The 12,500-nt window shown below is 48.5% G+C and overlaps 1 protein-coding gene across 1 annotated transcript in view; it reads right to left on the reverse strand.

The window, feature by feature from the left end:
* LOC137413133 (polycystin-1-like) overlaps positions 1 to 12,500 on the reverse strand; it is a 162,442-nt gene that overhangs the window by 32,070 nt on the left and 117,872 nt on the right. The window contains exon 18 of the mRNA XM_078767972.1: positions 375 to 495. Coding sequence (XP_078624098.1) covers positions 375 to 495 — 121 coding nt within the window. The remainder of the gene's footprint in view (positions 1 to 374; positions 496 to 12,500) is intronic.

A 12,500-nucleotide genomic window follows, 5' to 3' on the forward strand; every position in this document is an offset into this window, starting at 1 on the left:
GATTTTTTTGATTCAACATTCGTGATAATCTTCTTTTGTAAGAGGTTTCTCATCCAAGTCTCAATCTTAGCAGTCCTGATTCTTTTGTCGTCTCTTCTTTTAACCTCATATTTTTAAACACTTTTGGTGCTGATTACAATTATACTCAGCATTAATATTATTATTCTAATATTGTGTAACGAAAAAACAAATCAGCTATTATGGTCATTATTAGTGAACGGAATTGTGTGACCGTAAAGATTGAAAACGACATAAACACAGGACATATGAAGACTTTAGATGAAATAGATCTTACTGCAATTTAAAAAGAAAGAAGATAAACTATAATTACAACGTGGAGAAATGGACTGGTACTGTAATATTCCTTCTCTTACCTGCTTCCCGTATCTTTATTTTTATTTCCTCCATAGTCAGAGGCTGCACTTCCATTTTCATGTCACTCATTTGGTGCACACTTTTATCCTTCATCATATTGATTACAGCCATGATGACAACCTTTGGAGAGAAACGGAATCCTAAAACAGATGTATATTGACTGATAAAGGCAGGAATAAAAAAAGTGGAGAGGCAAAGCATCTGTGGCTAGAGCAGTGGAAACTAGTAAACGGTAGTGTGCTTTGGCAAAATAGATGTATCAAATCATCAGCTATCATCACATTACAAACTAATACGAATAAATGTAACACAGGAAGAAGCCAACTTGATGGGCGGTTTTTCCAAAATAATGTTGCGGATATGGGACTTGGCCTCAATATCCGCTTGTAAATACTCCCCTATTTCCCCAATACTCCCCAACTATCCCCAATCCCCCATTCCCTAGTCCCATTGTTTGTAAACAACACTCTGTAGAACCGACCTTCCCCTTTTTCCCCCATTAAATGTCGTGCCCAGGTCCACCGCATCTCACGTAGACAACTTTCGGACATCTTGCTAGTTATTCTTAGTCTATGTCAGTTAAGGACTCGTTTCCATTAATTCTGACTCTTCGTTGCACCAGAATGTGATTATATGGCACCAGTAGTGAGTTTAGGACCTTCCCATACCTCCTCCCATCTTCTTCCCCAAACAACAACAACTACAACAACAGAGGGGCGCGGCGCGGCGTGCGGGGAGTGTGCGTCCTCACACCGGCTCGGTTAGCCGCCATGACCATGCGCTCCGACGGGGTTACCACGAAGGGGCTCCCTGTCAGCCCCTCGTCAAGGGCGGAGCCGGTAACCCCCCCGCACGCACCCAATGAGAAGCAACGGGCCGATTCCATCTGGGGCGGAGCTAACGAGCCGAGGGCGTGTCACTCCCCGGCGACTTACCGGATGTGACGTGAGATGCGCCCCCAGCTTGAGAAGACAATCACCACATCCGAGCGCTGCGACCTCCCCGCATCTCTAGACCGGACCGGGTCGATCCTGCCCTGAGCCCAGGTGCACCTGGAGCCATCGATTCTGCCTTTCCTTGCCATCAATCCCCGTGTGAGTCAGTTTTGTCCTGTTTATCTGTCGTCTGTCAGGTAATAAGATAAGTGTGTCTAAGTGCCTGTCTTTCTATGCTGTCCCTCTCATTCCTGTAATCTGACCTTCCGCCCTAATATAACCTCCTCCGGAGGTCTTGAGAACTGAACCCTTGGTGTCGTGTCATTTGAATCCCAGCCGTTGTGTCCTTTTCCTTCATTGACCTAGCATAGCGCGACTCGGCAACGTTCGAGTATAATCGGGTAACTTGTGCAGGCGCGGTCATACCAAACCGCTCGGTGAACCAACATCCACCACCGCGTCTGTAACAATTGGTGTCGAGGAGTGGAATTCGGACCCGGGACTAAATTTATTAGGCCCAAATTTTGGAACACCAATTGTACCACTAGGGTAACAATTGGTGTTGGGGAGGTAGAATTCGACCCGGAGCGCGTTTCCCGCTCGAAATTATAACGGCGAAATTTGAATTTGTTTTACGGAAATAAAAACCCGAATTTTGAAAGTCGCGCTATGGCGGATCAAGACAGCTGGGGTCCGGTAGGGGAGAGTGAGGCAGGGTCGGTCCAGGACCAAATTGAGGGACGCGAGGAGAGCGAAGCAGCGAGGGTAGTAGACGCGCAAAATGGCGCCTCGCTGGTCACCGCGCCCGCGACCGTGGCAGCGCCCCTGGTGGATCCGAACCTTTTTATGTTGCAAATGGGGGCCCTTATGGAGAGGCTAGAAGCAAAAATGGGGGTAATGGGGAACCGGATGGAGGCTCAGAATGAGCAAATGAGGATTGATAGTGAGCGATTAGAGGGCCAATTGGGGGTAATGGGAAACCAAATGGGGGTAATGAGGGACGAAGCGAGGGGTACCGGTGAGGCGTTAGACAATAATTTTAAGGGTTTAGACAAGAAATTTGGGAAGTTAGACGACAAATTTGAGGGGTTAGACAACGGGATAAAAGAGGTGAAAAAGGGGTTAATGGGGGTAGAAAATAGAATGGCTGCCCAGGAGAATCAGATAGAGGGAGTGAAAAATGGGTTAGAGGGGTTAGAAAACAGGATGGAAGGCAAATTGAGGGACATGAGGGACCAAGCGGAAAGGGAAGTTAAACAAATGGGGCAGCAGATAGAGGGGGTCAGAATGGGGGTAGAAACCAAACTGGATGCTCACAGGGAGGAAATGGAGCAGATGAGGGTGGCATCTGGGCAGGAGATGCAAGTGATGGGAGAGGAGATCAGAAGAGGAGTGAGTGAGGAGGTCGGAGGAGTGCGCGAGGAGGTGAGGCACTGTAAGGAGCACATGGAGAAGGAGGTGAGAAAGGGGACTGTAAAGTTACAAGGGGACATAGAGGACCTGACGCAGGAGGTGGAACAGCTGACGGAGGGACAAAAAGAACTAACGGACCAGGTAAAGAAGAACACAGCGGTAATAGGAGGGTTAAAAGCGACACAAAATGACCTAAAAAATGACTTGGTAGCGACGAAGAGGGAATGTCAGATGGTACGTGAGGGACTGACAACGAGGCTGGACGAGGTGATAGAGGTAATGGAGACGAAGGACCGGCAGGTGAGGACGCACATGGAAACGGTCATGGTAGCCTTGGAGGACGAGCTTGAGGAGACGTACCGGGGAATAAAAGAGGTGAAGCAGAAATTAGAAGAAGTGGAAGAAGGGGTGAGCGAAATTAAGAAGCGACGGAGAGGGGATAAGAAAGAGATAAAAGAGGAGATAAAAGAATTGGTCCGAAGTCTGTGTTCGGATCGTGATGATGTGCTCATTAACCGGATGAGGGATTCGCAGGTGATGGGGGAGAAGCGAAGAGGAAGAGGACCCGGTGTAAGTGGTGACCAATATGGTCGTGCGTATGATGCGCCAGGGGATTTAAGAAGCTTGGGGGTCGAGATGGACCCGGGTGTTCGTGAGAGGCCGTTGGTGAAGTGTGCGACAGGTCTGGTGTGCGAAAAAGAAGGTGTGCGAGAAAGTCCGACTCTGGGGTGTGTGAGGAAAAAGTGCGTGCCAAGGAGTAGTGAGGGTGCTGGCGAGAGTGAGTCGGTCGTAGCGCGTGTGCGAGGGAGCACATGGAAGCGCGGTGTGGTAAGTGTTACAGAGGGTGTGACGGGAGAGTGTGCGCAAGAAAGGTGTGTGACGGACAGGTGCATGGGGAAAGAGTGCGCTGTCAAAGGCAAGGAAGAATGCACACCTGTGGTGAGTGTTACAGAGGGTGTAACGGGAGAGTGTGCGTGAGAAAGGTCTGTAACGGACAGGTGCATGAGGAAAGAGTGCGCTGTCAAGAGTAAGGGTGAGTGCGCTGTCGAGAATGGAGGTGAGAGTAGTGGGAGTGACAAGGAGAGTGAGTTGGTTGTGACAGGTGAGCGAGGATGTACACCTGGGATGGAAGGATGCACACCTGGAATGGTAGAGCGTGAGTGGGAATGCACGCTGGAGTTGGTGGTGAGGCACGTGGTTGGGTGTGCGAATGAGAGCACACCTGTGATTGTCACAGAGGAGGTGACCGAGGAGGGAGCGCGAAGAGGTGTGTTGGTGAGGTGTGCGACCAACGAATGTGTGCCAAAGTGTTCGGTGGTCAGGTGTGTGACCAAGGCTGTGAGTGGAATGAGGGTACCTGGGTGTGTAAGGAAAGGTACGAGGAGCATGGAGACGGCTGGATGTATGCGCACGAAAGGTGTAGCGTATGCGGGTAAGAATCCAGGTGAAGCATCGACGGTAACCAGGTTAGAGGTTAGGTCGACTGTTAGCCGAAGCGGGCCCTCGGTGCGTGCCGGGCCTCGCTTTGAACGGCCGCGTCCGGGCTCCACTAGGCGGAGCTGGCAGCCCGATAGAAAGGGTCGTCATGGCGACCACTTTTTGGTGAGACGTGCCGGCAGGTCGAGAGCGGGACATTGGATGGCTCCGTGCCGAGATGGTGCGTGGGATCTCGGCACGGGTAAGCCCCCGTCCCTGCACCGAATGCCGGACGCATCCAGCCGCTGCCACGAAACAACCCGCATTCATGGCTTGGCTTTACGAAGCCGGGCTTTGGACAGGAATTGGCGCACCGAGAGGTATTAGTGAGTAGACGGGTGATGAGGATAGTGTTTTGGACGCAAAATTAGAGAAAAACAAAATTTGATGATTGGCAAGGGATTGGCAGTAATGATTGGCAGATGATGGGTAGTGATTGGCAAATTTTTAATTTGTTGAAATTTGATATGCAAAATTGGTAGTGAGCGATGGGCCCGGTGGGTAAGGCTGGCATCCCTGCCACCCTTCCCATAGGGGGGCAAATGCGCTATAGCTTATGGGGTGTATGGCAGTGAAAACTAGCCCGGGTGGGTTAGGTTATATTGATAGGGATCTAGCGAAGATGACAGTAGGTAACGTTAAGTTTAGTTAGTGACTGATACCTGTAGTGGGGACGCAGGTAGTTTAGTGTGGTTGATAATGACGTGGGAGCGCAATAGTTTAAAGGGACGACTGGGAAGCGCAAGTTTCAGAAGGGAGTAGTTAGCTGAGATGATGCTGTGTGTGTGAGAATTGAACAGGTGTGATTGCACAGGTGTGCAACGGGACAGGTGTGTGGAACAGTGTATGAGTAGTGAGTGTGTGGATCAGCGCGAATGCGCTTGGGGAGAGAAGGGTGCAGGTGGCACCAGGTGTGAGAGCACAGGTGTGTGGAATACATGGAGTATTGGAACGAGTGTGTGGAGAGAGTTGGAGTAAGTGGTACGGAGTGGTGTGCATGGTGCGAAGGTGTGGATGGGGGAAGAGTGGACCCCTTTCACGAGTACCCGGGGCGGGTAGTGTAAGTGTTAGGTAGAGGGTATAGGTAAATTGTGGTTGGATATTGGCATTTGTGGTGCGGTTGCAGAATGGTGTTGTGGATGGGTGCATTAGTGTTGTGGAAATGGCTGGGCGTGTAGCCTGTTAGTGTGTGTAGTTAGTTGGGCACTCCACCACTGTGAGGATGTCGGCCAGGTGAGGCCGCAGGTGGGCTCTGGGAGCCAGTAGTTGTGAGTGGGTGCCTGAGGATCCCGGGTGTGGATCGGGTAGCCCAGTGCCAGAGAGGGCACCGAGTGGGGAGAGCGCCAGAGGGCCTTCCCCAGGTAGTTAGGTAGGGCAAGGAGCAGGTAAGCTCGGAGGCAACTGCAGTGGTGGAGGTGTGCAGGTGGGTAGACCCGCTGGGAGAGGTACACGCCACAGCCCAGAAATTGTGCGAGGGCACCGGGAGATGAATCGGGGGAGTGAGACCCCAAATTGAAAAGCACCACAGTTTGGCCAATGGGAATTGGTTTTTAGAACCCATAGTGTAAGAGGGCCAATGGTTTGGCCGGAGAAAGACCCCGGGTAGTGTAAAGTTGTTAAAGTCATTTAGGAAATAGTTAGGATTGATGAACCTGTCGCACCATACGCAGCCACTTACCTGTGGTGATGATGATGACTCCACACCTGTGTTTTCTTTGTTTTGTGCAGGAAATGAGAATTGCTGTGTGGATTGGTAAGACGCATCACGACGTGGATGAGACATTGGGGTGATTCCATCTCTCCCTCCCTAGGAGGGACTGATGATGAATTGGTAATGGCAAATTATGATGTTGAGTTGGAGATGGCAAATTTTGATGAAAGTTGAAAATGGCAAATTTGATTGGTTAGGAGGGAGAGAAGACGAATTTGGTTTATGGGAGGAACGGGGAAGACAGTAGGGATGTTTGTTGATTTGTAAAGTAGATGTTTATGGGTAGTGTTGTGTTTTGTGGATACAGTAAGGGGTAAGGGAGGGGCCATGTAGGTTACCTGGTGGGGGGGGGCGTACGGTAGGAACGTACCTGTCTCACCTGGTTCCCATGTGCCCCCAGTGTGCATTACCTTACATTGCGTGCACTTTTGCGCCCTTACCACCTTACTCACTTGTCTGCTTCTTTTGTCTCCCACCTCCGAGGATCTGGCTTTGGGGTAGAGAGAGAGGAGAGAGAGGTGCTGGCTACGCAGTTGTGGGCCTGCACTTTCGCTGCTTGCTGCCGGGATCGATACACCATATGGACCGCAATGTTTGTGACCACCCACAATGGACCGCAGTTCTTTTGCGGCCAAGCACCACCCATGGATGGACCTATGGGTCAACGTGGCACCTATGCCATACAAGGTGAACCACTAACAGTTGGCCCCCTGATGGCCACAATAGAGAAATGGACGCGGTTGGCGCCTTTCTTTATTTTTTTGAAAGAGGCAAGAACACCAAGTGCACCACACGAAGGCAAGACCAGCGGCAGAACATCGGCTGGCTGTGACACCACCGGTGATTCATAAACACTTTATTGGTGCACCGGATGGTGCTGACTGTGTTATGGGGTGGTGCTTTTCGTGCTGGGAAAGGGTGCTCTGCACGTTATTAAAGGCCGTAGGCCACAGAGCACTCGTGGGTTGGTGTATCGATGCTGGCATGCGTGCTCTCTCTATGCATAACATCTGCATGTGTCCCTCCAAAACCAGGTCCTGGATCGTCGTGTAAATATCAGCGTAGTCTTGTAAATAATGCTCCCTACCGGCTGTATGTTTAGTTTGAGGATTCTTTCCGCGATTCGGTTATCCTGTGGGTGTGTTTCTGTGAGGAGAAGGGTGCAACGTCGCAGGGGGACATATTTACTCATTTGTGAATATCTGTAAAACTGTCGCACTCAGGGTAGAGTTAATAGTAGAGGGAACTACATCTGAGTGCCACACTAAAATAGGTAAAAATTTATCGGGTCGGGACGCCCCGAGGGTAGAGAAGGGTGCAATGTTGCGGATATGGGACTTGGCCTCAATATCCGCTTGTAAATACTCCCCTATTTCCCCAATACTCCCCAACTATCCCCAATCCCCCATTCCCTAGTCCCATTGTTTGTAAACAACACTCTGTAGAACCGACCTTCCCCTTTTTCCCCCATTAAATGTCGTGCCCAGGTCCACCACATCTCACGTAGACAACTTTCGGACATCTTGCTAGTTATTCTTAGTCTATGTCAGTTAAGGACTCGTTTCCATTAATTCTGACTCTTCGTTGCACCAGAATGTGATTATATGGCACCAGTAGTGAGTTTAGGACCTTCCCATACCTCCTCCCATCTTCTTCCCCAAACAACAACAACTACAACAACAGAGGGGCGCGGCGCGGCGTGCGGGGAGTGTGCGTCCTCACACCGGCTCGGTTAGCCGCCATGACCATGCGCTCCGACGGGGTTACCACGAAGGGGCTCCCTGTCAGCCCCTCGTCAAGGGCGGAGCCGGTAACCCCCCCGCACGCACCCAATGAGAAGCAACGGGCCGATTCCATCTGGGGCGGAGCTAACGAGCCGAGGGCGTGTCACTCCCCGCCGGATATACGCGGCGACTTACCGGATGTGACGTGAGATGCGCCCCCAGCTTGAAGAAGACAATCACCACATCCGAGCGCTGCGACCTCCCCGCATCTCTAGACCGGACCGGGTCGATCCTGCCCTGAGCCCAGGTGCACCTGGAGCCATCGATTCTGCCTTTCCTTGCCATCAATCCCCGTGTGAGTCAGTTTTGTCCTGTTTATCTGTCGTCTGTCAGGGAATAAGATAAGTGTGTCTAAGTGCCTGTCTTTCTATGCTGTCCCTCTCATTCCTGTAATCTGACCTTCCGCCCTAATATAACCTCCTCCGGAGGTCTTGAGAACTGAACCCTTGGTGTCGTGTCATTTGAATCCCAGCCGTTGTGTCCTTTTCCTTCATTGACCTAGCATAGCGCGACTCGGCAACGTTCGAGTATAATCGGGTAACTTGTGCAGGCGCGGTCATACCAAACCGCTCGGTGAACCAACATCCACCACCGCGTCTGTAACAATAAGAACATAGCTGATGGCAGCCCCCCCCCCCCAAGGTTTTGAGGGACTGCACTTTTTCAAGAGTTAACACCCATTAAAGTACCCCCACCCCATACAATTGTTTTCTTATGTTCCGATCTTGTCCACACCTTGCATTCTCACCTACCCATCATCGTTACCTGCATCCCTTGTTTGGCCGTCTCTGTCTATTTTCTCCCGCTGCCCTGCTGTGGGCATTTCGCCTTTCTCCTGCTGTTCTCTCTGTTATATTGTGTCCTGATCTGTTCTGTGTCCTAGCTCTTTCATGAGCCTAGACCATGATAAAAAGTGTAGATGGGGGAGTGATTCTAAATGTTTCCTTCAGAGAGAAAGTCTGCAGAGAGGGAGTAGGTGGCTGCATGCCAATCTGAAGGAAGAGTGGTGGTACGGCAGACGGTGGAGCAATTGGTGAAAAGATAATGAGGGTTTTCCAGCGAATCAGAAAGATCATTGATGAAGATGATAAACAGGATTGGACCAAAGACAATGCCTTGGGGCACTCCAACCTTGATAGGGAGAGGAGAAGAGAGGATCCTGTTATGAGCTATGTGATGACTACGTCTCACATTCTCACCCTGTCTCTCCGAAAACACCGTCTGGCGAACTCTCCCATCTATTTCTGCCATAACAATACTCTTGAAGAAGTTCCGCCACTCAAACTTTTGGGCCTCACTATCAGCCATAATCTTTCTTGGGCAAATGTCATCTCTATGTTGGCCTCCAAAGTCAGTTGCCGACAAGGCAGCTTCCATCATAAAAGGACCTTCCTTGGCACACCTTCACTTTTACCTACCTACAAGGCCTTCATCCGCAGCATGATGGAGTACTGCTTTCCCCTCCGAGCTAGTGCCACTGCCTCACACCTTGCTCAGCTTGAGGGCCGTGGAAACCAATCCCCCGTGATGAAACTGTGTCTCTGGGCTTACTTACCACTTCTGTGATTGAGAGTTTGCGGCTGTATCCGTCTTGCTCACACCCTGTGTCCCCTTCTTTCCCACATCCCTTATTTCTCTAAGACTCCCTCTATTTTGTCCATCAACCCTGCTGTTGGTGTTTCCCCCTCCTCTACTGTCCTTTTGTTCTGTTACATCCTGATCCATTCAGTGTTCAAGGTCCTCCATGAACTTCGGAACTGTACCGTATACAAAAACCGTTGGTGAGACATTGTCTTCCGGTTCTCCTCAGAGTACACACGCTTGTGGATTTGTGGAATGACCTGAGATTTTCTTTGGTCAGATTTGCCTTCCATGAAGAGAAGGCAAGTTGTTTAAAGGCAACTGCCTCACCACTGGATTATGTGTACCCATGGCGAAAGAATAGGTATCATAGCTGCAGAAGAGATGGTGTAAATCTGTACATGAGAGAGATCAGACTTTCTTGGAAGAATTGGTGGTTCATGTTCATCCTGTGGCTGCTGGTTGCATCATTTTCTGGGGGAATGGCTATGCCGCTGATGCAATGCCCCCTATTCCCAGTTGCTGGTACTCATTTTGCCGACCTCAGAAGGATGTCAGGCTGAGGCAACCCACCTGGTGTTAATGCAACGGCATGACACGGGCTCAAACTCAGGACCCTAAGATCTCAAGCCAACCATGTTAAGCCAACACCAGGCATCTCTTGGAAGAATTCATCGGCATCATCAATATCAGGGGCAGTAGAAATAAAAGACTGAGTATAGGAGGTAAAACTTTAGTTAAAGTTATTATTTATCTTTCCTTATGCCATAGGTAATCTTCTTCAGATTAATGATTGAAGGTGTCGACAATATGTTTGTTGTGCATGATGGTAGTTTAATATCTTGCCTTTTGGTGCCCTTCTTGGAGTGCAAATTGTCTTTTTGTCCACCACTCCTCTGACAATGTCAGAGACGGGGGCCATTGGAATGATCTCCATCTGATGGACTGACCAATCATCTGTCCATATACTTTTGTGTATGCAATATTTCAAAAACCATTGAACATTTAGCTTTCATATTGCAAACATATATTCCTATGCTATGGCAACTATGCGATGGCAACCATCTTGGTAATTTGGGTAGTTGTCAATATTTGTGACGGTCTTCTTGCTTTTCACCCCTCAGCCCAATAGGCTAAGGGGTATTGTTGTCAGGGATGTGGTCCGGGCAGGCGGCCGTCAACTTTTGGTTTCTGTCAATTTCAAGGAGAACGGCTTGTCTGATTAAATCAATTTTTGCAGTGTGTGTTGGGGTTGAGTAGAGGAAGGTTCCTTTCGAAAATGGGCGCGCTGCGATTTTCAATATGGCCACCACGGCTTCCTTTCACCATTCATGGGCTGAGGGGTTACGCCCGCTTTGCGGTGCTATTTATTTCGTCTTAAAAAGTAAGTAAGTGTGTGTGTGTGTGTGTGTGTATGTATGTGTGTGTGTGTGTGTGTGTGTGTGTGTGTGTGTGTGTGTGTGTGTGTGTGTGTGTGTGTGTGTGTGTGTGTGTGTGTGTGTAGCACACAGAAAATGGGGGACCTAGAGTGTCAGCTCCTTGTTTACTTTTTTAATAATGGAGTGTTCACAGAACACCTCACTCTGCGGAGTCTTGAGAAAAGGACATGGGCAGGGTCTTTTAAAGTCTGGCTTTGTGTTTTTCGAGCATAATCTATATTTATGTTTTGCGAGCATAATGGCACAACATTTTATCCAAGTATTGCTAAAACTGATTGTTTTTGGAAGGACTTTTTAAATAATGGAGTGTTCACAGAACACCTTACTCTGCGCAGTCTTGAGAAAAGGACATGGACAGGGTCTTTTAAAGTCTGGCTTTGTGTTTTTCGAGCATAATGGCGCAACATTTTATCCAAGTATTGCTAAAACTGATGGTTTTTGGAAGTGCCAACAAGGCCATTTATGTTCTACAGTGTTTAAGTATATAATAAATTTGCACTAAAAAAGAAAGGTTTTAAAGTCTATGGGAAATTTTTTTTCCCGCAAGCTTACCGCCATTGATGCGCCGTCTTTTACACCACCTTATTAAACACGTTAAATTAGCTATTCATGCCTGTTGTTTGTGTCCCTTATGACATCTCTAAAAACAGTAAGCTTCCTGTTTGGAATGAATTTCAATTTTGATTGACTGCCAGACAGGCAGACAGACTAAAACAATTACCCTACTCCTCTGTGGGCATGCACGCTCGGGACAAGATTCTGCACAATTTCCCAAATTCAGAGCCATAGTATTGCTAAACTGCAGGTGTGTGTTCCGATTTATTTTTTAATTCATGTTCTACAGTGGTCAAAATATAAAATTAATTGAAATTAAGTAGTTCTTTGATCATAGACTGATGTCTGGATACAGACAGACAGACAAAGTGAACCAATTGCTTAACCTTGCTTTTTGCTTCGCACATAGGGTAATAATTAGTTCACGAGTTATCAAGTGACCACTATATTCGTTATGTGTGTGTCTGTGTGTCTGTCTGTCCGCAGTAGAACTACCCGATGATATCATCAGATCTTGATGAAACTTGGGTGGGAGGTTGATATCATGATGTAGTTGTGTCCTGCCTAGAGTGGGCGTATTGCGCCCATTGTGGGCGGAGCCACGCCCGAAAAAGATGTCTTTTTAGGGGGTAATCGATTTCAAGCAACATCTTCTCCGAGGGGTTTGGTGGAATCTGACAGGGGTTTCGATATTTGGTTAGGCCAATGTCATGTGTCTAGCCCCACGGAGCTCGATTTTTCATTTTTTTTTTTTTCATTTTTTTTTTCCATTTCATTTTTCACCGAATTTTCGGTATTGTGTAGCTAACTAACATCATAACTGTTTATACATTGTTTTCTATCTAATTTCAAGGTCAGTAATATTCGTTTTGACATTTCCGGGCCTGGCCTGTCCGGGCCTGTTTCGGTTATAGTCCGTCCTTTGTCATTGAATACCACTCGCTCGTGAACGTCTCTTGACTTGTTGCATTTAAAAGTCAAAGTCAGCCTCTCCCCCTCTGTCTCAGTCTCTCGGTTTGCCAATATATCTCTCCTTCTCCCCATTACCTTCTCTCCACTCCTCTCTGTCTCTCTTTCTCTAAGAAATTGAAAACAACACCTGAGGAGGTTCAAAGTGGCGAGGAGCACCACAACCTTACAAAGACATTAACTTGAATTGAATAACAATGTGAAAATCTCATCATATCTTGTTGTCTGAGTGCAGGCTGTAGAAGCACGAGTTCGTTGTAGA

Source organism: Myxine glutinosa, chromosome 14 (assembly GCF_964187855.1).
Source record: "Myxine glutinosa chromosome 14, kmMyxGlut1.1, whole genome shotgun sequence".
NCBI lineage: Eukaryota > Metazoa > Chordata > Myxini > Myxiniformes > Myxinidae > Myxine > Myxine glutinosa.